This window comes from Chiloscyllium plagiosum, chromosome 34, assembly GCF_004010195.1.
Source record: "Chiloscyllium plagiosum isolate BGI_BamShark_2017 chromosome 34, ASM401019v2, whole genome shotgun sequence".
Lineage (NCBI taxonomy): Eukaryota > Metazoa > Chordata > Chondrichthyes > Orectolobiformes > Hemiscylliidae > Chiloscyllium > Chiloscyllium plagiosum.
Window position 1 is genome coordinate 21,580,328 of NC_057743.1, and position 25,328 is coordinate 21,605,655.

Here is a 25,328-nt window from a genome sequence, read left to right on the forward strand (position 1 = left end):
ATAAATCCCACCCTCTGTATGTTTTGTCCGGTTCTGACTTTCATGTGAAGTTTCCCAACACTTTATCTTTTTAGAAGCCTAACTACTCTTGGTATCTCCTATTCAAAACTTATGTTCTATAAATGATATCTTTTGAATAAAATTGAAATATTCCAGAGTTGTTATATTTGTAATGTTCTTGGACTGACATTGCAGCATGTATAGTCAGGAAGACACCAGGATTACCTGTTCATTAATATTAATTGAGAGCCACAGACAAAATACATGATTTCAGATAATACACGATTGTAATAATAATAAAGCAGTACTTCAGAGTTTTTCTCCCCAATTAAATGAGCGGATTAAAGATTTTGCTTTCCACTTGTAGGTTTAAGACATAAACCCAGGGATTATGACGTCAGGAGAGGAGGAATTGAGTTCAGATAACAGTGGGTTGATCTGAAACTGCCAGAGTCAATGCACTTACAACCTTTCATTACAAATATCCTGTGGTATAAATCTTAATTCAACGACATTTTATTGGAGATAACTTCGTCTTGTCACAAGTAAAACACAACGGTGAGTGAGTTCCTGTCAGTAGAAACAGGGAGGAATTGGTAAAAATAAACGTTTTTCTTCGTGCGTTAATACTTTTAAAATGCAGCGGTTTGACATATTGGAAATTCATTGTTTGACTCTGAGAATAAAGGATGTGGTAAGCATTGATAAGAAATGTAGTTTAATGTGATCACACTGAATTATACAACTACAAAATCACAACGAATGGCTGATGAATGAATGTGCATGCTTTTAAGCTTTTGTTTTAGAGCTAGGCATAAAATATTCACATGATTCAATAATCCAAAGCATAGCTTGCTCTGTTCTCCAGTAGAGTATCAGCTGCTTGTACAGTCAGAGTGGAGGGGAGAAATAAAGCTGACACGTTTTGCAACATGTGTAAGCCACCAGTCCTCTACATGAACCATATGTTGGCAGATTTGAGTGGATGCTTGGTTTTTTATCCAATAGGTTTATTTACAGCCCTAATATTTATAATACATTTTGAGCGGAAAGTGAGGATTGCAGATGCTGGGGATCAGAGCTGAAAATGTGTTCCTGGAAAAGCGCAGTAGGTCAGACAGCATCCAAGGAGCAGGAGAATCGACGTTTCGGGCATGAGCCCTTCTTCAGGAAGGGCTCATGCCCGAAACGTCGATTCTCCTGCTCCTTGGATGCTGCCTGACCTGCTGTGCTTTTCCAGCAACACATTTTCAATACAGTTTGAGCACCTCTTTTACCTCATCTTGCTTTTATTCGATGACCTGTACTTTGTACCTTTGTCCTTCATCTTAGCTTATTAGTATTAAAGCGAGATAAAAGGAATGGTATTACCATTAATGTTGTATCTGACTAACATAAGCAGTTGGAAACTTAATGCTGAAGCTTGGTCTTGTACAGGGCAAAGTTTGATGGAATCTGTTCTTAGCACTCAGTAAGGATTGTTCATCTGAAGTTAAGTGAATATAAGATTGTCAGACATATTGATACCGAGAGGGCCGCAATATTCATTCACAGTTTGAAGCATCTTAGCCAGATGATTTTTTTAAACAATGCTGGGACTCTGCACCTTTAGTATTATTAGAAACATGGTGTTTAATCAGACAATTTGTTCCAATGAAATAGGTTAAGAAGGATCAAGGGTCACAACCTCAGGCCAGTTAAGACCAGAACTAAGTTAGAAGTAATGGGTAGATCTATTCCCAGAGAACAGCGGACCTTTGGAACAAATTATTAGGTATGTGGTGCCAGTATCTTTGTGGAATCCCTTTAAGCAAGAGCCCAGCCTGTTCCTGGTTGGGACAGAGGTCATCTTGGACCAAAGGTAGGTATGGCATGACATTAATCAGTGCTAGAGCAATCCCCTGGGCTAACTTCCATTTCTTTCAAGGGTGTTGTGTATCACCTAGCATTCTGTATAGTCTTAGTGGGGTGAAGAGCTTAACATTCTGATAGACGAACCATTGCTGTTTTGTCTGCTGTTAGTGCAGAAAATACATACTCATGGTGTTTGTTGAGGAAAATAAAAGCTCATGGTTTGGGGATAACATTGGCAAGGACTGAAGATTGGCTGGCTAACAGGTCAAAGAAAATAGGCATTTTTCAAGTTTGCAAGCTGTAACAAGTGGTGTGGCATTGGATCATTTGTAAATGATTTGGAGGAAAGGATCAAAGATATGTTTGCAAAATTTGTTGATGATTCAAAGATAGGAAAGTGCGTTATGAAAAGGACGAATGCAGGTTACAAAGTTATATGGATAGTTTAAGTGACTGGACAAAGATCTGGCAAATTAAGTCAAAAGTAGTGAAATGTGCAATGGACGATTTTGGCAGGAAGAATTTTTTAAAAATCTAAATAGTGCGAGCTTTCAATATTCTGCAGAGGAATCTGGGAATCCTGTTGCATGAATTGCAAATAGTTAGTGTGCAGGTTCAGTAATTAGGAAAGATAATAGAATATTATTGTTTATTGTGAGAGGGATGGAGTACAAAATTAGGAAGATTATGCTTCAGCTATACAGGTCACTGGTGCAACAGTATCTGGAGTTCTGTGCACAATATTGGTCTCCTAATGAAGAAAGATGCATTGAAAGTAGTTTGGAAATGCTTTGCTAGACTGATATCTGGAATGGTGGGTTGATTTCTGAGGAAAGATTGGACAGGCTAGGCCTGTACGCACTGGTGTTTAGAAGAGCAAAAGAGGACGGCACGGTGGCACAGTGGTTAGCACTGCTGCCTCACAGCGCCAGAGACCCGGGTTCAATTCCCGCCTCAGGCGACTCTCTGTGTGGAGTTTGCACATTCTCCCCGTGTCTGCGTGGGTTTCCTCCGGGTGCTCCGGTTTCCTCCCACAATCCAAAAATGTGCAGGTTAGGTGAATTGACCATGCTAAATTGTCCGTAGTGTTAGGTGAAGGGGTAAGTGTAGGAGTATGGGTCTGGGTGGTATACGCTTCGGCGGGTCGGTGTGGACTTGTTGGGCCGAAGGGCCTGTTTCCACACTGTAAGTAATCTAATCTAAAAGGACTTGATTGAAACATAGAAGATCCTGAGATGTCTTGACAGAATAGGTGGGGAGAAGATGTTACTTCTTGTGGGAGAGTCTAGAACTAGGGGTCACTGTTTAAGACAGGAAAAACTAACATCCCACCAGAGGAACATGAGTTTTTATAATCCTTCCCCTCAATTGAAACAGTCCTGGAATATTAATCCTGCAGTCAATATCACAAAAACCGATTCTAGAATCCCAACAATGTGGAAGCAGGCCATTTGGCCCATCAAGTCTTCACCAACTTCCTGAAGAGTATCCACCCAGACCCACCCCTATCCCAATAGCCCTGCTTTTCTATTGGCTAATCCACTCAATTTACACATTCCTGGAGACTATGGGCAATTTAGCACAGCCATTCCACCTAACCTGCACATCTTTAGACTGTGTTGAGGAAACCCGTACAGACACTGGGAGAATGTGCAAACTTCACCCAAGGATGGAATCAAACCCGGGTCCCTGGAGCTGTGAGGCTACAGCGCCACCCATTGAGCCACCGTATCTCATAATAGAAACACGGAAACAGAAAATAGCAACAGGTGCTAGCCATTTGACCCCTTCAAGTCTGCTCTGACATTCAACATGATTATGGCTGATCCTCTACTGCAGTGCCATATCCTCCCTCTCCCCATATCCCTTGACACTTTTAGATTTGAGAAATCCAAATATTTCTTTCTTAAATAATTTGATATTTCCTGTACTGCCTTCTCTGGTTTGCTACCCACGAAGTGAAGACATTTCTCCTCTGCACTGATTGAAATTGCACACTACACACAGACTCAAAGTCATACAGCACTGAAACAGGCCACATATCCTGAGAATATGAGCCCTTGTCCTGGAATTGCCCTGGAAAGGGGAAACATCATTCCTGCATTCAGCATGTCTATCGTGATGAGAATTTTGAGTTAACGTAAAATCCCTCTCATTCTTCTAAGCTCCAGTGAACATAGGCCTAGTCAACCCAATCTCTCCTCATGTGACTGACCTGCAATCCCAAGAATTGATCTGTTGAGTCTTTAGTGCACTCGCCATTTATCAACTCCTTTTCATCCTGAAGAAAAGTCATACAGAGCATGAAATGTTAATTGTGTTCCTTTCTCCACAAATGCTAACAGATTTGCTGAGTTTCTCCAGCATTTTCTGTCTTTACAGGTCATTTAACTTATGTTTCATTAATTCAAATTCACTATAACACAATTGATGAATTGGAGACACTGTTTTTATAGCGTGACCTTTTAAAGCACGTCATAGAGTCATAGAAATGTACAGCATGGAAACAGACCCTTCGTTCCAACCCAACCCAATCTAGTCCCACCTGCCAGCACCGGCCCATATCCCTCCAAACCCTTCCTATTCATATACCCATCCAAATGCCTCTAAAATGTTGCAATTGAACCAGCCTCCACCACATCCTCTGGCAGCTCATTCCATACACGTACCACCCTCTGTGTGAAAATGTTGCCCCTTAGGTCTCTTTTATATCTTTCCCCTCTCGCCCTAAACCTATGCCCTCTAGTTCTGGATTCCCTGACCCCAGAGAAAAGACTTTGTCTATTTATCCTATCCATGCCCCTCATTTTTTAAACATCTATAAGGTCACCCCTCAGCCTCCGATGCTCTAGGGAAAACAGCCCTAGCCTGTTCAGCCTCTCCCTATAGCTCAAACACTCCAACACTGGCAACATCCTTGTAAATCTTTTCTGAACCCTTTCAAGTTTCACAACATCTTTCTGATAGGAAGGAGACCAGAATTGCACGCAATATTCCAACAGTGGCCTAACCAATGTCCTGTACAGCCGTCACATGACCTCCCAACTCCTGTACTCAATACAGTTTTAATACAGTTCCGGCCCCATTCGTTTAAATGGTGCTGCTATTGCATGATTTTCTTATAACACGGGGTTGCCCAAGAACAGAACTACCATGTTATAGCAGAACTGTTTTTGTATGTCAGGTTTCCAGCATCCTCAGTATTTTGCTTTTACCATTTAAATAATAATCTGCTATTCCGCTTTTCCTCTTGAAGTGGACAACTTCACACTTATCCTCATTATAATCGCCCACAATAGAGCTAGGGTTAGGCTTTTTACCACTCATTCTGCTTGTTAAGTTGTCTTGAGGTTTCTGTACATCTGCCTCACCATCCACAATCCCATTTAGCTTTATGTCATCTAAAAGATTGAAACTTAAAAATATTACATTCGATTCCCTCATCCAAATCGTTGATATTTGTTGTGAATATTTGGAACCCAAGCACAGAATACAGCAATAACCCACCATTTATAACATTCTACTCTCAGAATGGCTCATTTCTCACTACTCTCTGTTTTGTGTCTGCTAACCAATTCTTGATCCACGCCAATATGTTATCACTTAGTCCATGTGCTTAGATTTTGTACGTTAACCTCTTATATGGGACTTTATCAAATGCTTCTGAAAATCCCAACACATCACATGTGCTGGTCCTTCTTCATCTAAACTAGTTACATCCCTTTCGAGCTTCAGCAGGTGTGTCAAACATGATTTCCCTGTCATAAATCCATGCTGACTTTATGTAATCCCATTGGTATTTTCCTAGTACACTGTTATCACATGCTTTACAATTGATTGCAGCATTTTCACTACTACTGATATTAAGCTAGCCAGTTTGTTATTCTCAGTTTTCTCCCTTGCTCCTTTCTTAAATAGTTTGCTTATATTTGCCACAGCTGAAAATGTGTTGCTGGAAAAGCGCAGCAGGTCAGGCAGCATCCAAGGAGCAGGAGAATCGACGTTTCGGGCATGAGCCCTTCTTCAAGAACACATTTTCAGCTCTGATCTCCAGCATCTGCAGTCCTCACTTTCTCCTTTATATTTGCTACACTCCCAGTCCACCTTCAACAGTTCCAGGATTTACAGAACTTTGGAAGTTGACGACCAATGCCTCCATTGTTTCCATAGCTTCCTCTTTTAATGCCTTGAGATGTAGATTATCAGATATTGGGGATTTATTACATTTCAATCTCAATTGTTTCTCCAGCGTCATTTTTTCACCAGTACTAATCTCTTTCAATTCATCCTTTCCAAAAAACATTTTCTTCCCAAGCATTTCTGGAAAATTATTTGTATTTTCTGTAAAGCCAGAACAAATGTTGTTGTTTAATTACTGTGCCACTCCATGTTTGCTATCATCAATTCCTTTGTTTCAGATTGTAAGGAAGCTACATTTGTATTCACTAATCTTTTCTTCTTTTTACATTTGTATAGAAGCTCTTACGATCCACTTTTATGTTCCTTCCAATTCGTGGTCATACACTGTTCCTTCCATCTTAATCAACCTCTTGGCTCTCTTTGTTGAAATCGAAACTGCTCCCACTCCTCAGACTCACTGCTTTTTTTTCATAACTTTATATGGCTCCTGAAATGTGTAAGGTGAAGAACTTTGAGTGAACTAACAGGGTAATGGAGTACACATTGAATGGTAGGACCCTAGAACATGCAGAGGATTGTAGGGACCCTGGTTTACATGTTCGTAGATCCTTGAATGGAGAAGAAAAAAAGACAAAATAGTTAATAAGACATATGGGATACTTGCCTTTATTAGTCAAAGCATTAAATATAAGAATGAAGACGTTATAATGGAGTTATATAAAACATTAGTTAGGCCATACCTGGAGTACTGTGTGCAGTTTGCAGTTCTGGCTGCCACATCATTGGAAAGATGTGATTGTATTAAAGAGGGTGCAAATGAAATTCACCAGAATGTTGCCTGGGCTGGAGTGATTCAGTCTTGAAAAGAAAGTAGAGGCTGGGGTTATTTTCCACAGAACAGAGAAAGTTCCTGGGGGAAAATGATTGAAGTGTATGAGGCTCTGAAGGGTGTAGATAAGGTGAGTTTTTTTTTCCTTTTGTAGAGGAGTCAATAATCAGGGTGCATGATTTAAAGGGAATTTAAGGACAAGCTTTTTCACCTAGAGGATCATGAATACTATATCTGAAACCCACTACCTGAAGGGATTGCCCTTATATTCACCACAGTGAGAAATGTTCCTTTCTTTTCAATTGCAGAAGGATTAGATGAACTGTGTGATGTACCAAATCTAAGTGAATATCCAACTATAAAAGAGTCGGACATGACAACCTTTGTCAGTCATTCACTGGTTCATCACATGTCAGTGGCTTATAACATACTGGCCCTTATGGATTCTGTTTCTCTGTTATCTCAGGCAGTCTCTGCACTTTGTTCTGTTTTCGCACTGACACCACAGACTGCTATGAACCTTTTATCTCAACAGTAGTAATTAATTCTACAAAGCAAGTGCATTTCAGATTTGATAGGAATTTCTGTTAGAACCTAAACATATTAGGAGTGTGGTGATCAACAATTAAGGACATAATAGGATGTGTTTATAATCTGTGCTTTTGTTTTGCAGCAGTCCAGTCCTGAACACTGCTGAAGAAGGTTATCACTATGGATTTGAAATGGCCACATCTTGGCATGGCTTTCTTTATTGTTGTCTCTCTCACTATGACTTGCTGTTTTGTGTGGCAGTACAAACTTCCAAAGAAAGGCCTGAGTGAGTGAAAAGCTATTTTATAATGACTTGGAACTGAGGTTCATTGCTATCTTTAATGTATCTTAAAAAACTTCATAATCGTACCTTTCACACCCAAGATGGCTTTGTCGCCTAGGAACTGTTGTTGTAATGTCAGTAACCAAGCTCCCACAAAGAAAACAAATACCTAATCCATTTTAGAACTGCAGACAATGTGTAAAGGGGTACAGTAGATGTAGCAAGGATGTTTCCCCTGGCTGTGGAATCTAGAACCAGAACACACAATCTTAGGAATAGAAAACAAACCATTTAGGAATAAGATAGGGACAAATTTCTTCACTCAGAGGGTGGTGAATTTTTGGAATTCTCTACACCTGAGGGTGTCATTAGGAGTGTCTAACAAAGAGGATAATAGATTTCTAATTACTAATGACATCAAGGGATATGGATATAGCGCAGGAATATAACATTGAGGAAGATGGTTAGCCATGATCAAGAATGCTCTGATGAAGTTGATTGAGGATAAATATTTGCCAGAACACCAGGGAGAGCCTTCCTACACGTCTTTGAACTAGTGCTGTGAGGTCTTTTATGCTGCTGAGCAATGATTCCTATAGAATTACACTGGAGACACTAAGGAGAAAGTACTGGGGAAACTGAAAAGTCTGAAGCTGGATAAATCACCCTGACCAGATCGAGTTCTAAAGGAGTTAGCTGAGGGGATTGTCGAGGCATTGCTGGTGATCATTTTAGGAAACACTGGAGTCAGGGAGGGTCCCAGAGGACTGGAAAATGGCTAATGTAACACCCTTGTTTAAGAAGGGAGGGAAGGAGAAGAGAGAAAACTAAGGTCAGTCAGCCTGACCTCAGTCGTTGTAAGATTTTAGAGTCCATTACAAAGGATGAGATTGTGGAGTACTTGGATGTGCCTGGGTAAAATAGGGTGGAGTCAGCACAGCTTCATCAAGGGGAGGTCATGTCTGACAAATCTGTTAGAATTCTTTGAAGAGGTAACGAGCAAGTTAGACAAAGGAGAGCCAGTTGGATGTGATCTAGTTGGATTTCAAAAATGCCTTTGACAAGGTGCCACACTGGAGGCTGCTAAATAAGATAAAATCCCATGGTGTTAGTGGCAATGTACTGGCATGGAGAGAGGATTGACTGACTGGCAGAAGGCTAAGAGTTGGGATAATAAGGTTCTTTTTCAGGAGGGCAGCCAGTAACTAGTGGAGCTCATCTGGGGATCAGTGTTGGGACCACAACTATTCACATTATACATCTGGACAAAGGAACTGAGGGCATTGTTGCTAATTTTGTAGATGACACAAAGATAGGTGGAGGGACAGATAGTGTTGAGGAAGTGGGGAGCTGCAGAAGGACTTGGACAAGCTAGGAGAATGGGCAAAGAAGTGGCAGATAGAATACAATGCAGCAAAATATGAGGCCATGCACTTTAGTAGGAAAAATAGAGGCATAGACTATTTTCTAATGGGCAACGGTTTCAGAAATCTGAAGCACAAAGGAACTTGGGAGTCCTGGTTCAGGATTCTCTAGTGGTTAACATGCAGGTTCATTTGGCATTTAGGAAGGCAAATGCAATGTTAGCATTCACTTCAAGAGGGCTAGGATGCATGAGCAGAGATGTACTGCTGAGACTCTACAAGGTTCTGCTTAGACCATATTTGGAATATTGTATGCAGTTTTGGGTCCCATATCTCAGGAGGGTGTCCAGAGGAGGTTTACAAGAATGGTCCCAGGACTGAAGGGCTTGTCATATGGGGAGAGATTGAGGACTCTGGGTCCATACTCGATGGAGTTTAGAAAATGAGGGTGGATCTGATTGAAATTTACAGAATACTGAGAGGCCTGGATTGAATGGACATGGAGAAGATGTTTCCACCAGTAGGAGAGACTAGGACCTAAAGGCACAGCTCAGAGTGAAAGGACAGCCCTCTAGAACTGAGATAAAGTGGAATTTCTTCAGCCAGAGGTTGGTTAATCTATGGAACTCATTGCTGCAGAGGGACCACAACTATGGAGATAGATATATTTTTGATTGGTAAGGGGATCAAGAGCTGTGGGGAAGATGTAGGAAATTGGGTTGAGAAACCTATCAGCCATGATCAAATGGGCCTATTTCTGCACCTACATTTTTGACCTTAGAGTGTCAGTTTGGATTTGTGTTCTTGAATCACTGGAATGGGTCTGTGACTCTCCAACTTTTCAGCTCAAGTAAGAGTGCTGTTAATGGGGCATCTGCTCACCAGCACAATGCCAACTGGGTATTATTTTGGGTACCAATTTCCAACCTGCAGTTATCTCAGATGGAAGGCATAGGTAATCATTTGACATTTTCCCTGACCCCAGTTCCATCTTCTTCTCTTCCATTGTGGTATTATATTCAGCTCAGCTAACAATGTTTTCTAGGAATTTGAGTCTTCCAAATGAATCTTCCTCACTGTGCCACTTTCTCGTTTGTTTCAGATGAATTTACTTTGTCTAAAGAGCCAAAACCTTTGCAAATGTGTCCCAGGCATCCCAAACCTGTGCCATTGGTGCATCCCATGCCAATTCTAAAAGAAGCTCTCAAAAAGGTTAGTGACTAAAATACTCAAGAGTCTCTTATTATACACTTTTGGAAACCCTAGAATTTGGAATAAGGTTCTGATCAAATTAGAATTTTACCCACCTTAGGGAGGGAGCATACGTATTGGCAGAATAACATGAAATTGAAGGGACTGGCAAAAAAAGCCAAAGTAAAAAAAGTGAAAAAAGTATCATAATGTGACACAATAACATTTATCAGTGAAAAATTGGAAGTACATATTTAATTAGATGGGGATTTCTTAAATGTTACAAGAGATCAATTACTTTTATTTTCAAAATTGCAAAAAACTGACATTTGAAACTACCGTTTTGGGAATAATCATTTTGTCAATTACTTTGATGTAGACACTGATTAGAATTATTGTAGTATAATGGGCACTAATGATGTGAATCAGCACATTCTTTATTCTGCAAGTGACACTGTTAGGCAAGCAAGTTGTTTTCTTTTAAAAGCTTCTATTTGTTTGAAGGATGTGGGCAGCACCAACATTTCTGGCATATCTGTAGTTCCTTCAGGGCACCAAGATTTGATGTAAAGCTGAAGGAAGTTAAATAGTTGGGCTTTTACAAAACTTTAGCAGCTTTCATTGTCATGTTTTTTTCTGGTGCTAACCCACAAATTACTGAAGTGTACTGAATGCAGTTTCATGGTGGACCTGATGTTTTGTATTGTAGGGATTTAGAGAAACTAGCTGCAGAGACAATGGTTGCACTGGTAGTAATCTTTCAAGAATCCTTAGATTCTGGAAAAGTGCCAGAGGATTGGAAACCTGCCAATGTAATGCTCTTATTCAAAAAGGTAGAGAGACAAGAAATAGGTAACTATAGGCCAGTTAGCTTCACATTCATCATTGGGAAAATATAAAGGATGTTCCACCAGAGCATTTATGAAACACATGATATAACAATGCAGAATCAGTATGGCTTAATGAAAGGGAATCATGCCTGATCATTTTTATTGCAGTTCTTTGAACAGATAACAAACAGCGTAGTTAAATGGGAACCATCCGATGTTGTATATTTGGATTTCAAGAAGCCCTTTGAAGAGGTATCACAGATAAAGTTACTTAACAGGATAAGAACCCATGTATTAGAGACATTAGCATGGACAAAGCATTGGCTAACTGATTGAAGACAAAGAGTTGCTACAAGGGAATATTTTGACAATGGTAACCTGTAAGTAATAAAGTGCCAATGGGATCAGTACTGGGGCCACAATTATTGACAATATATATTAATGAACTGGATTAGTGAAGTGAATGTACTATTGCCAGGTTTGTAAATGACACAAAAATAGGCAGAAAGGTAATTGGAGAGGATGACAGAAGGAGTCTACAGAGGGGTAACAGGTTAAATGACTGTGCAAAAACTTGGCAGTTGGAAAATGTTGTAGGAAATGTGATAGTAAACACTTGGCAGGAAGAAAAGAATAGCTGAATATTACTTAAATGGGGAAAGTTATAGTGCAGAGTAATTTGCTGTTCTAGTGCATGGATGACAAAATGTTTGCATTAGGTTCAGCTGTGTATTATATAGGTGGTTAGATCTGGCCATTACCTACCTCCAGAGTAAATTTCATGACTGTCCTTTGAGATGGCTGACCTGTGTTTCCAAAGAGAGTGATTCTAGAGACATTGTGTCATATAGCAGGACCATTTTGCCCGTCACAAAACAGGAGGACATGTTCTGCACCACTCATCACCTGCCTATTGACTTAATAACACTTATATGTATAGTTTACTTTCCCTTCATTTTTGACTGGTGGTTGTTCTCCTTAAGCCTTTGCTATATAGCCTCTGGCAAAGGCTCAGAAAGATCTCCAATCTAATATAAAGCTCTATAAAAGAGAGAAAGTGAGGGCTGCAGATGCTGGAGATCAGAGCTGAAAATGTGTTGCTGGAAAAGCGCAGCAGGTCAGGCAGCATCCAAGGAACAGGAGAATCGACATTTCAGGGCATAAGCCCTTCTTCAGGAAGGGCTGAAGAAGGGCTTATGCCCGAAACGTCAATTCTCCTGTTCCTTGGATGCTGCCTGACCTACTGCGCTTTTCCAGCAACACATTTTCAGCTCTAAAGCTCTATAAAGCCTGAAATGACATTTGGCTGCCGCTTTAACCTCTACATAGGCAAATTCCAGATTGACACCCTGTAAGGGAGGTTAGTTGTTGGTGCAAAGAATCTAGACCAATTCTTCACATGACTCAAACTCTCAAATTGCAAGAAGTCTGCAAAATATACTTTTCCTTGGCTCTTATGTTTCTGGGAGCACAAAATAGAGCTGTTTGTGAATGATATGAAACTGCAATATTGCTGCTATAATAGCCAAAGACATGAAGTTATGTGAATAGATTACAAGCAAGACATAAGATTTATTATGTAACCAGGGTAGGATGTGGCAAGTGAATGTTAATTTGGATAATGCAAATAAAAGCAAATGTAAACATAATATGAAAGGATCTTGATTTCAGTTAGTTTAATGGAACTTTGCGGTTGAGTTAACATCCAAATGTCTTTACTGGCAAAGACTGATAAATGCAAAGGGCTGGGGAAAATTCATAAATCATCTCTTAAAACTATCTAGTCAATGGAAATCATGAAACGATCTGCTTAGAAAGCAATCAGAGAAAGGTGACCGGGAGGGCAGAAGACAGAGGGAAGATGTCTTTGAAATAGTAAAAGATAAATTTAGCAGACATCTTGCTTATAATATGTTTTGATTTCAATGGAAATGAAACCAGATAAGGTGTGAAATCAAGCTGCCGATTCAATCAAACAGGCACAAAGTTGAAATTGGTCAACTATTATCCCATTCACTCTCATTATATGTTCTTACGAAAACTATATTTGTCTTTGTCTTTGAAGATTAGAAGTGGAACTTAGACAGATAATGACTGTCCATTATAGGTTGACTTTCTGTTACGTCATCAAATACATGCAAGGAGCCTGCCATCTATTTCAGCCATTGTAATATATAATGATACTGTGCTGTGGACTGGAAATTTTGGGAAAAGAAATGCAAGTGATGAGCTTTCACCTCCACCAAATGAATACACTGCTTACAGGTAACTTTATAAATCCTATCTGACATGTGAAATCAATCTTAGTTCCCACAGGAACTGCTTCAATCAATAATTCTATGTTTGTCTAAATCACTGTTACTATAACTGACATTTATTTGCAAGAGATTTTATTTCACAGATCGGTTTAGATGTAGGAGGCCCTTCAGCCCATTGCTCTCTATATATTAACACAGCCATCTTCCTGTTTCAGTGAAAGTTGTGTCTTACATGAACTTTTCACTATGTTTAATCCTTCCTGACAATCCCTCACAGATTAATTCCTGTGTAAATGAAATACTTCTTGACATCAATGAAAAACCTAACATTTAGAATTCTGAAACTCTTACCCCACGGCCTTGGTGTATCGTATTGCCTAGATTTATTTTCTCTGTTTTGTTAAGTATGTAACTTGTGGTATTTTGGCCAGAACTCAAGTGTGACTCCTAATGTCCTCTTTATGCCATCTCTACTTGAAATTGGTCAACTATTATCCCATCAAGTCACTATATTCCACTGAAAGTGATAACAAGCTGGAGCCTGTTGTCTCTGAGTGTGGTCGAAGTGGAGGTGATCAATGATTTCAGAAGGAAATTGGATGAGCACTTGAGGGAAATACATTTTCCAGACAGTGAAGACAGGGAATGGGATTGACTAGATTGTTCTACCGAGAGCGAAAATAGATTCAATGGGCTGATTGACCTAATGACCACGTTCCGCAATATGACATGGTAGAACTTTTTTTCTTTCTTTTCATTTTCCTCTTTTCTTTTCCTGTCATCTATTGACAGGACTTGTTTTCCCTACCTGGTATATCTTCAGACTGTTATGTACCATGACTCACACTGCAATATGCAATTCTATTCTCTGAGGCTCTCAAATTGCCAATCACAACACTTACTCCACAGAGGGCAGTGTCATTCTATCTCCTGCTTCTGATAAATGAAGGAGAACAGTCTGAAAATGTTGGCATCAATCACAATCATAATTCCAACAAGTTACAGTACGGTACTAATTCAATATTACATCTGCAAACAAAACCCCCAACTAAAATTCACTGGTGAATTTTGCATTCATTCGGAAGAAATAAAGACTTGCATCTGTAAAAGACTCATATTTCTCAAAGTTATCTCAAAACATTTTACAACCAGTCAATAGTTTTAAAATGTTGTGACTGTTACTAAAGGAAACAACTTGTATTTATTTTCCATCACACTTTTCTGAGACATCCCCACAAAGTCAATGAAGTATGTTAGTGGTGCCCAGGATAACAAGGGAACTCCATGGTCATCTTTGAATCAGTATTTCTTTTTATGTCCATCTGACAGGGAAGGTGGGAAATTAAGCCCCATTTGAGCACATAATGCACACTGAGATTTCGGTGCTGCTGAGTTAATCTTTAGATCAGATGTGAAGCCAAGGCTTTATCTGCCTTCTCAGGTGAGTGGACATGTATATGTTTGAAGGAGAGCAGGGGAATTCTCCTGGCCAACATTATTCCACAATCAACTACAAAGGATTGTCTTGTCATTGCTGTTTGTCAGAATTTGCTGTGTGCCTCTTGATTGCTGCACTTCCCAGAACTTTAAAAAGTATTTAATCCACTGTCAGATGCTTTGGGACATCATGAGTAATGGAAATGACTGTTTAAATGCAAGTTATTTTCTTTCTTTCATTTAAATGTGTTTGGCATATTATCTGATGGAATAAGTCCATAGTAGGAGTGGACTAACACACGGAGACAAGTTTTTACATTGTTTTTTGTGAAACATTTGCAAAAGGTGGTGTGTTATCACTCTGTCTCCAACTGTAAGTGAATTTCACTTCAATGGAGCTATTTTAAAATGAAACCAACTGCAACTTGTAAAGGAATCTCTGAATTAGCAGGAATTTGATGAGATGACTAGAATGAAAATATGTAATGGAGCTTATAGTTCCTGTTAGGTATTTTTAAGGATCAAACTCTGCAAGTGATTTGGAAGGTTTACTCATTCAGCAACTTAACAGTCTGAAGCTGTTATTATGAATGAGCCCTATGTCATAACATAAGTGCTTAGGCCCCAGCAATTGGGTAGGGGACAGTCCAAATTAGAAGCAAATCTCTTATCTACTTTCAAAAGAGAAAAGAAAATTTGTACTTCTTATGCACACTATTGTAAAATGTGTACTAATGATGGGATTTGTTCACAATACCAATTACTGCATAAAACAAAAACCGAAATTGATGGAAGAGCTCAGCATCTCTGGAGAGAAATCAGAGCTAAAGTTTCGGATTGAGTGACCTTTCCCCAGAACATCATTCACTCGACTGAAACATTAACTCTGATTTTTCTCTACAGATGCTGAGCTCTTCAAGCAATTTCTATTTTTGTTTCTGATTTACAGCATCCGCAGTTTATTCCGTTTCTACTTAATGTGTGCTCGCAAAATGATTAGAAATCTCAAAACAAATTCTTCTTGTTTCAGGATCGCAAGCATTTCCAAGATCTTCCCAGCTATCATGCTGTATAAACTCTGGCAGGAAGGAAAAATTGCGTCTCTGGATGATCCACTAACAAAATATGTCCAAAATTTCACAGTTAAAAACCCACTGGGAAATTCAAAAGACTTGGAAAGTAAATATGAAGCAGATGGCCTGCTATTTCTTGAGCGACGGGAAGCTGCAGCAAAAGTATCATCTGTGACATTGAAACGAATGGCCAGCCAGCTGTCAGGTGAGGGAGGTGTTCTGCAGAATTAGCTGAACAAAATAATAATTGTGCTGATGTAATAAATATTGTCTTGTTAAATTTGAAAAGTAGCTATTTTACATCAAAAAATAAAATTAGTATAGAATATGCCAAAGAACAAGCACACCTCAGCCAGTTATAAACTTATACACATATTTGCACTTGTAAAGGATTTTACAAACCGGGACATTTATGTGAAATTACCCATGACTAGATTAGATTCCCTACAGTGTGGAAACAGGCCTTTCAGCCCAATAAGTCCACACCGACCTTCTGAAGAGTAACCCACCCAGTCTCATTTCCCTCTGACTAACACTATGGGCAATTTAGCATGGCCAATTCACCTGACCCGCACATCTTTTGGACTGTGGGAGGAAACCCACACAGACACGGGGAGAATATGTAAACTCCACACAGACAGTTGCCCGAGGCTGGAATCGAACCTGGGACCCTGATGCTATGAGGCAGCAGTGCTAACCACTGAGCCACATTGCCGCCCTTTTAGATTAGATTCCCTACAGTGTGGAAACAGGCCCTTCGGCCCAACCAGTTCACACCGAGCTTCCGAAGAGTAATCCACCCAGGCCCATTTCCATCTGACCAATGCACCGAACACTATGGGAAATTTAGCTTGGCCAATTCACCTGACCTGCACATCTTTGTAACTGTGGGAGGAAACCGGAGCACCCAGAGCAAAATCAACACAGACAGTCACCTGAGGCTGGAATCAAACCTGGGACCCTGGTGCTGTGTGGCAGTGGTGCTGTGTGGCAGTAGTGCTAACCACTGAGCCACCATGCTGCTGCTCAGGGACTCTTATCCTGTGAAATTTGCCATTCTCACTCAGTGAATGAAGTGTCTTAAAGAATTTAGATAGTATTGAGCAACATAAAGAATCATTCTTGGATAAGCTCACAAAACTGACATATTAAAACAGGAACAAATTGCTGGAAAACTCAGCAAGTCTGGCACCATCTGTGGAGAGAAATTAGAGTTAGCGTCACAGGTCTAGTGACCCTTCCTCAGTTCTGATGCTGCTAGGACCTGCTGAGCTTTTTCTAGCAAGTTCTGTTTTTGTTTCTGACTTACAGTGTCTGCAGTTCTTTTGGTTTAAATTAAAAACAGACTTCAGTAAAGGTGTATGGCAATCCCTAACACAGATGTAGTCCATGCAAGACAGTGAATAAGTCAAGTAAGTTTGGCCTTGTAATATTTAATGATGTAAGGAAATGTGCTTGACATTTAACTACTGTTGTGATCCCAGCTGCCAGCACGACTGGACAAGTTAGCTCCCAGAATGAAATCCAGCTGATGGTTTTTTTTAAACTTCACTTAATGTAGTGGTCAATCACTGAACATAAGCACATCAGATTGTGGAAGTTTTTTTAAAAACAGAGGTTTATTTTATGGTGAGAGGGGCAAGATTTAAAAGGGACCTGTGAGGCAACTTTTTCACGTGGTGTGTATATGGAACAAGCTGCCAGAGGAAGTGGTAGAGGCGAGTGCAATTACAATATTCAAAGGACATTTGGACAGGTAGATGGATAGGAAAGGTTTAGAGGGATTTGGGCCAAATGCAGGCAAATGAAACTAATGTAGGAAACCTGGTCAGCATGGACAAGTTGGGCCAAAGGGTCTGTTTCCGTGCTGTTTAACTCTACAACACTCTCAGAAATAGAAAACCTAAGCTAACTAAATATAAAGTACAGTTAGAAAGCTTTTAAAATACACACCAAAACCAAGTTTCAACCTATTTTCCAACACTATCCAAAACCATGCTAAAGAAATTGCCCCTCTATTTCAAGTGTTTAAATTCTACTTAACTGATTATGTTCGGTAACAAAACAGAACTTTCTCGAAAAGCTCAGTAGGTCTAGCAACATCTGTGAAGAGAAATCAGAGTCCAATGACCCTTCCTCAGTTCTGATTTCTCTTCACAGATACTGTCAGACCTGCTGAACTTTTCCAGCACTTTCTGTTTTTGTTTCTGATTTATACATCATCCACAGTCCTTTCGATTTTGATGCTGTTCAGTTTTTGACCTGTGAACTATGAAGTCTCATACCTGGATGCTGACAAGACTGAGAAATTAAAATTTCTCAACTTTTAATGGCACGCAGATTTCGAACCAAACCTTCCTAATCTGGAAGATGCACATACTAAATGTTTCGACTGAGATAGCTTATTCCCTTAACTGCTCTGGAAGCCTTCCTTCTAGGAGAGAAACTGCATTTGCTTCTGACCAGATTTGGGTCTCTTTAGGACTGTCCAAAAGCACTTAATCTCTGGTTTATCTGAATCAAAAATCAGTCCTTGATTATTTTGAACTGAATACAAGCTAACCGCTTTCAATCTTTGTTCAACTTTTGTAAACCATGACAGTATATTTAAAAATTCATTAACACTCCAGGAGTTTACAGTCACCTCTCTGACAAATGCTGGGATAGGTTACATATCAGAAGGACTGTCTGACCTAGTCTTTGACACAAATCCTTTCATAAAACTAACCAGCACCCCACTTTGAAATACAAACCGTAAGAGTGATATTTATGTACATGTAAATCACACACCTTTCATCACAGTACCCTCTGAAATGGCTACTTATATGTACATATTTTTACAAAAATAAATGTCTGTAGAATTGCCTATATCACACCAAGTGCAGCAAATGGCTTCTCCTACCTTCTCAAGGACATTTAGGGATGGGCAACAAATGCTAACTTTGCCAGCAATGATCAGATCCCAGGAACACCCGCACATTCCCTGTGATGTTCAGGCACTCTCATCCTGTAATGTGTGCTACCCTATGGGCTCAAATTTGCTATGTGCCCACTCATTGGACTAAGTATCTTAAAGGATTTAGGTAGTTTTACAAAACAAAAAATTATAAGGACGTGCACCATCCTGACTTGGAAATATATCATTGTTCCTTCAGTGCGGTTGGGACAAAGTCCTGCAATATTCCCCCTAACAGCATTGTGGGTCTATCTCCAACAAATGGGCTGCAGCGGTTCACGAAAGCAGCTCACCACCACCTTCTCAAGGGCAACCAGGGACAGGCAATAACTGCTGGCTCGGCCAGTATCACCCACACCCCCTGAACAAAGCAGCATAAAAAATCAAAAAAAAAGCTCAAGCTTGTTTTGTTATTGTAATTAGTTTCTGATCTTGTCACCTTTTCAAATCCTTTGAAGTCTTGATCATGCTTTAGTGGACCTAAAGGTTTTGATGGTATTCTGTTTGAGATCACTCCAAAGAGGTTGTTAGCTTTGGTTACAGAAATCTTTAAATCCTGTATGGAATAATTTACAGGGTTACCTAGACGACTCAGATCAACAAGCCTGCTCTGGGATGGAAACACTGAGATGGCACTGAATCTTCTACGGGACGATTTACTCATTGCGGATCCTGGTACAAGGTTTGAATTCAGCTTTTGTAGCGTCTTTTAACTAAAACATTTTATGAAATTGAAAATCTTGTAAAGAAGTGTAGAGGAGGTGACGGCCTGGTGGTATTATCATCAGGTGGTATTTTTAATCGACAGACCCCAGGGGACCTGGGTTTGAATCCTGCCATGGAAGATGGTGAAATGTGAATTCGATTTTAAAAATTCTGACTCGAATGATGATCACAAATCCATTGTTGGGAAAAACTGATATAGTTCACTAATGTACTGTAGGGAAGGAATTTGCCTGGTCTGGCCTGCATGTGACTCCAGACCTACAGCAATATGGTTGACTCTTAACTGCCCTCTGGGCAATTAGGGATGGGCAATAAATGCTGGCACAGCCAAAGATGCCCTCATTCTGTGAATGAATTTTTTAAAAATTGATGAACAATTAAAACTTATGGCTGTTTCTTGATTTCATTTTAAGAAACAAATCTCATGAACCATCCTTATATTGTTAAATATTCCAATTTTTCTTTAACCTGTGCAAATAATTGATTAAGTCTTTCATGAAAGTAGCACGATCTGTCAACCTGCCTTAAACTGTAGGATATATCTCACATCTCAATGGAATAGCAAGGGCCGTTTTAATCTGGTTTCCATCAAAAGAACTGAAGGAAAACTGCCTGAAAGTATATTTGATTGGTACTTTACTGTCACTATAACTAATCTGCAAGTCTCCAGTGTGATTATGCTGACAGGCAAATATCCAGTGAGTGTGAGGTAGAACGTGTGTTGTGGTTTTATAGTGGGAGTTGTATCTCAGAAAGGAGTTATGGTGCACTAATGGATTAATGTTGCAACTAACTAACATCTGAGACAAATTGAGTGAAAGCAGATGTACAATTGTCTGTAGAAACTTTCTATATTTGACTGGGAGTTACTGTGCACTGTTCAACATAATGTGCAAAGACTCAGCTTACTGTAATAGAGCAGCACCTGAGTAATGATGTGAGGTCAGCCTCATAGCTCAAGATCTTAACATTAACAGAAGGAAGTCAGGAACTGGTAGCAGAATTTAATGCGTTTGTTTACTTAGCAGGTCCAATTTTACAATGTAATTGTGGGGGTGTGAGTGCTAGACTTCACTACCAGAATGTGCAGGTTTCCTAACTAGTGTTAGTTCACTGCTGAATCAGTAAGAAAGTCTTAATCCAACTTCTTAAAGGTAGGAACAAAAATAGGAATTGCTGGAAAAGCTCAGCAGATCTGGCAGCATTATTAAATCAGAATTAACGTTTTGGATCCAGTGACCTTGCCTCAGAATTTTGAGGAAAGGTCACTTGACCCGAAACGTTAACACTGATTTCTCTCCACAGATGCTGCCAGACTTGCTGAGCGTTTCCAGCAATTTCTAATTTTGTTTCTGATTTATAGCATCTGCAGTTCTTTCGGATTTCTTAAAGGTAGGTTTTGGGATTGGATTTAATTTAGCTAGCTTAGTTTTTGGGCTGTGAACACTGGTATTCCTGCACATAGCTCTGTCCTTCTCTTCCAGCTGGGCTACATTCACATTAATGCTGCATCTTACAGCATTACAATCCCCTCCCCCACTCACCTATTGTACTCTATGCTACTTTCTCCCCACCCCCACCCTCCTCTAGCTTATCTCTCCACGCTTCAGGCTCTCTGCCTTTATTCCTGATGAAGGGCTTTTGCCCGAAACGTCGATTTTACTGCTCCTTGGATGCTGCCTGAACTGCTGTGCTCTTCCAGCACCACTAATCCAGAATCTGGTTTCCAGCATCTGCAGTCATTGTTTTTACCAAACTGTAGCCAGAGGCAGTTAAGAGCACTGAAGTGGTTGTATTGATTCATACTGTTCCGTAACCTGAACAAGGACAATCATTTCATCAGCGGTCCTTACCTGCAGTTATAAAGACTCTGTAGCCTTACAGTTGCAGTGAGATCCTATAAACCCTAGGTGACTGTACTTGGAATCACTCTCATACCTTCCAAATAATTTTGCAAGACCTAATGTCCAGTTGTCATTGTATTTATGTTGAAAGGACATTCCACCATTACCTTTATTGCTAATGCATCGCCTGTTCACAATCTCCACTTAAAATGTTTCTTTATCTCTGGGTAAATTTCTCAGAGTCAATGATTGCCAGTGAGACTGTGAATGATAAACTGGATGATAGTATAGCGATGTATCCAGAAATTGAGTGAAGTTCCAGTGCTTTTCATTCACATTCACCTCTTTTTGTTTCACTGATTTTTGCTGCCTTGCTTCTTGAATGCAAGTTCAAGAGAATGGATTAGAATGTCTGCCGGACAAAGTAGAAAAATGTTGTTCACAGCAAAATGGATAACTAAGAAGTCTGTCTCTGCTCCCAATATCGAGCAGCTAAAAGAGGAAGCAAGTACAGGACCCAGGGCCTGTCACTCCTCCAGCAGCCACAGTGTGGACTGAGGAGCAAAGGGCTTTCTTCCTCGTGTGGTATCTAGAACCCCCACCTTCTTAACTCTGACCCAAGCCCAACTTTACTGCAGAAATATTGACAATTAGCTCCTGAAATAAGAACGTAGACAGTGTGGAATGCATGTGAGTGAGCCAAAATCCTATTCAGTGCATGTAATCAACATTGAAATTGAAGGGGACGATAGGAAGTGAAAGGAACAATATAGACAGAGAGGGAGCTTTCATAGAGATGGCTGAGTGAAGGTGCTACTCAAATTACCCATAATAGATGGCTGGTGTGTTAGTCATCCCTTTAAGGTAGTGAATGAACAATTGGGTGTTAAAGGAGAATGTGTTCAATGTCAAGCAGGTTGGCTTTGTGGAGTACTTCATTGTTTGTATGTAGTCCTGTCATCTGACATTCATAAAAGAGACAGTGTTGACAGAGCTGCCCCAGCAGTATCATTTGTTTTCTGTACAGAACCTGTGATTCTGAACATAGAACAGCGTGAGGATGACAATTGCTCTGTGTACTTGAATTTTGGGAGAGATGCACAGTGAATGATCACTAGACGCATTCTGTGAGGCAGCAAAGGTGCTGGTGGCCTTGGAAATTCAATGGCCTTCATTGACAATGGCATTGTTTATGATAATGTTACCTAGATAACTCTCAACTATTTTGCTGCATTGAGGTTGCTACTGTTAACGCTAATTACCTCAGGGTCATGGTGGATACAGAATTCTATCATCTTTAGGATAATAACAATAACAAACCTGAAGTATTTTCTGTGTCAGGGAAGCAATTTGCACTGCGCCACACTGTCTCTTCCATGCTTGCCAGAAGCGTTCACCATCAGTGTCTTGAGCATAAGGAGTGACATAGAGTCATAGAATCCCCACAGTGTGGAAGCAGGTCATTTTGGCCCATCACGTCCACACCGACCCTCCTCTGCTACTCTCTGTTTTGATCCTAGTCATGCTGCTTCTACAGCCATTGATCTGTTGGTACTTTCTGTCCCCACTCCTCTCTCTTTGGGGCCATTGTTGTGCCTTTGTTGTACCCAGCAATATTTAAATTATTTGACTTTCGTATTTTCTTGTTTCTCGCTGTGAGTTAGTCAGTGGCTAAATGCCCCATTCTACTACATTTTTAGCAGAGGATTGGAGACCCATTGGAGACTCATTCATTTATTACTGATGAATGAATATTGTTGGAATGGTGGCTCACTGGTTAGCACTGTTGCCTCACAGCACCAGGTTCCCAGGTTCAATTTCAGCCTTGAGCAACTGTCTGTGTGGAGTTTGCATATTCTCCCCGTGTCTGCGTGGGTTTCCTCTGGGTGCTCTGGTTTCCTCCCACAGGCCAAAGATTTGCAGGTTAGGTGAATTGGCCATGCTAAATTGCCCATAGTGTTACGTGCGTTAGTCAGAGGGAAATGGGTCTGGATGGGTTACTCTTCGGAGGGTCAGTGTGGACTGGTTGGGCTGAAGGTCCTGTTTCCAAATAGTAGGGAATCTAATCTAAACTTAAGGAAATTAGGGAGATCTAGTGGTCAGATGATCCACCACAAATGTACATGAGCAACTCCCATTCTAAATGTGAATTTAGAATTTTAGGATGACTAAAATGGCACTTGAACCTCACATCAGGATGTGTGGGCAGCCGTTGAAGGTAAATAGATGCTGCATAACACCATAAGACATGGGGCCAGAAGTAGGGATTCAGCCTGTTGAGTCTGTACTACCATTCATTGAGATCAAAGTTGAGCTGATAATCCTCAATTCCATTTTTCTGACTTCCTCCCATAACCCTTGATTCCTTTCCAGATTATAAATCTACCTCAGCCTTGAGATAAAAATAACCAAACATATTGATTTTATTTAATGTGTTTATTGATGGAAGGAATGTGCGAAAGCAATCGCAAGAAGTGTTATAACAAGTGACTGACAATTACTGTTCTGTCTTTCTTAGATGTCATTACAGTAATTTGGCATTTTCCCTCCTGGCTCACATTCTAGCCAATAAGGTTGCTAGATCAGAGTATCAACGCTGGATTACTGAGAATATTTTAACTAAACTAGGGATGGAGCACACTGGATTTGAGTTTACACACTCAGTCCGTTCGAAGCTAGCCGTTGGTGTTTACAGCAATGGCCAGCCAGCACAGCTATATGACCTTGGTTGGTATAGACCCTCTGGCCAAATGTACTCCACGGCTGCGGACCTGGCTAAACTAGCAATGGTGCTTTTGGGAACTGTCCACAGAAATCTGCTTGAGCCTGATGCCATAAAAATGATGCTCACCCCAGTCTTCAGGTGTTCTGAAGATTACTTTGCCAGCAAAACAGGAACGCCGTGGGAAATCGATGAACTGTTTGGATACGACCTCATTAAAAAAGAGGGTGATTTGGATGGTTACTCAGCCACATTCTCCCTGATTCCAAAACTCAAATTAGGATTTGTTATTTTGATGTCAGGTTCCCGGCCTCAAGAGAAGGACTTGACTATGAGGGTTTATGAACATTTAATACCTGCAATGGAGTCTGCATTTCGACAAAGCAAAAGAGTTCTTTCTCCACCTCCCGACTCTAAGCCTTATGTCGGTTACTACACATTTGCAAACTTGACCTTTTATGAGATTAAGAAGGCGAAGGGTGGAGTATTAGTGATGCAGCAGTTTGGCCCTCATATTGAAAGCTTGATACCTGAGAGATATCGAACAATCAAACTCTGTTATTTAGAAGAAAGGGTATTTCAAATTGTATTTGAAAAGGAATACCCTTGTGTCTTGAAATTTAGCACAGCTTCAGTGTCACTTGAGGCACAAGATGGGCAACTGTTTAATTTCTTTCCATTCAACAGGAAAGGCCTATCTCCTGGTTTTGATGCTCCAGGTCTTAATACATATAATATTCTCCGCATCAGTCAGAAACCAAGATTTTAAGAATTGACAACAGACTGCAGCTAATTTAGGAACATTTGAAAAGCCACTTATTAGAGATTGAATAATATGAAAAGTTTTGGAACAAGGGAGGGGACTGTTTGGTCAATCCAACCTTCTCAAAGCAGAGACTGTTTATGATGACTCTGTCATGACGTACCACCATCTACTGATCCACTACATAACAGAACACACTGGCTGGGAATTTCCTGGGAATTGTTGCTGTTCCAGTACCAAATCTTCATTAGGATCATGGTAGGGGTGTGCAAACAACAGCTGAGGAAATTCCCAGTCAGCGTTTCTTCTGTTTCTGAGGTGATGTAACAAGGTCAGTCACATAGACTCCATAGAAAGAGTTCCCTGCTTAGGGCTGTTAATCTGGTTCAATTAAGGAGCTCTGGCTGACAGTGTCAGACATCCTATTCACTCTGAGAGCTGGCTATGAGGGAGCTGGAACTGTCAAGGACTCTCCACGAGTAAATAAAGGGTGACTTGGTGACAGGATACCTGCTTGTGTGGAGTTA

The 25,328-nt window shown here is 40.3% G+C and overlaps 1 protein-coding gene across 1 annotated transcript; it reads left to right on the forward strand.

The window, feature by feature from the left end:
- Positions 1-444: 444 nt before the first annotated feature.
- On the forward strand, positions 445-25,243 carry LOC122540138 (putative beta-lactamase-like 1). Its single transcript, XM_043675441.1, has 7 exons — positions 445-558; positions 7,497-7,640; positions 10,104-10,213; positions 13,130-13,287; positions 15,748-15,995; positions 19,323-19,428; positions 23,835-25,243. The coding sequence occupies exons 2-7, from the start codon at positions 7,535-7,537 to the stop codon at positions 24,805-24,807; spliced, it is 1,701 nt and encodes a 566-aa protein (XP_043531376.1). The 5' UTR covers positions 445-558; positions 7,497-7,534; the 3' UTR covers positions 24,808-25,243.
- The last annotated feature ends 85 nt before the right edge of the window (positions 25,244-25,328 follow it).

Bases quoted from the DNA above. Each gene is read 5' to 3' on its own strand.
- LOC122540138 (XM_043675441.1), top strand. From the start codon at position 7,535: ATGGATTTGAAATGGCCACATCTTGGCATGGCTTTCTTTATTGTTGTC. The intron at 15,996-19,322 runs GTGAGGGAGGTG...AATAATTTACAG, and splicing joins AATGGCCAGCCAGCTGTCAG to GGTTACCTAGACGACTCAGA. The intron at 19,429-23,834 runs GTTTGAATTCAG...TGTCTTTCTTAG, and splicing joins ATTGCGGATCCTGGTACAAG to ATGTCATTACAGTAATTTGG.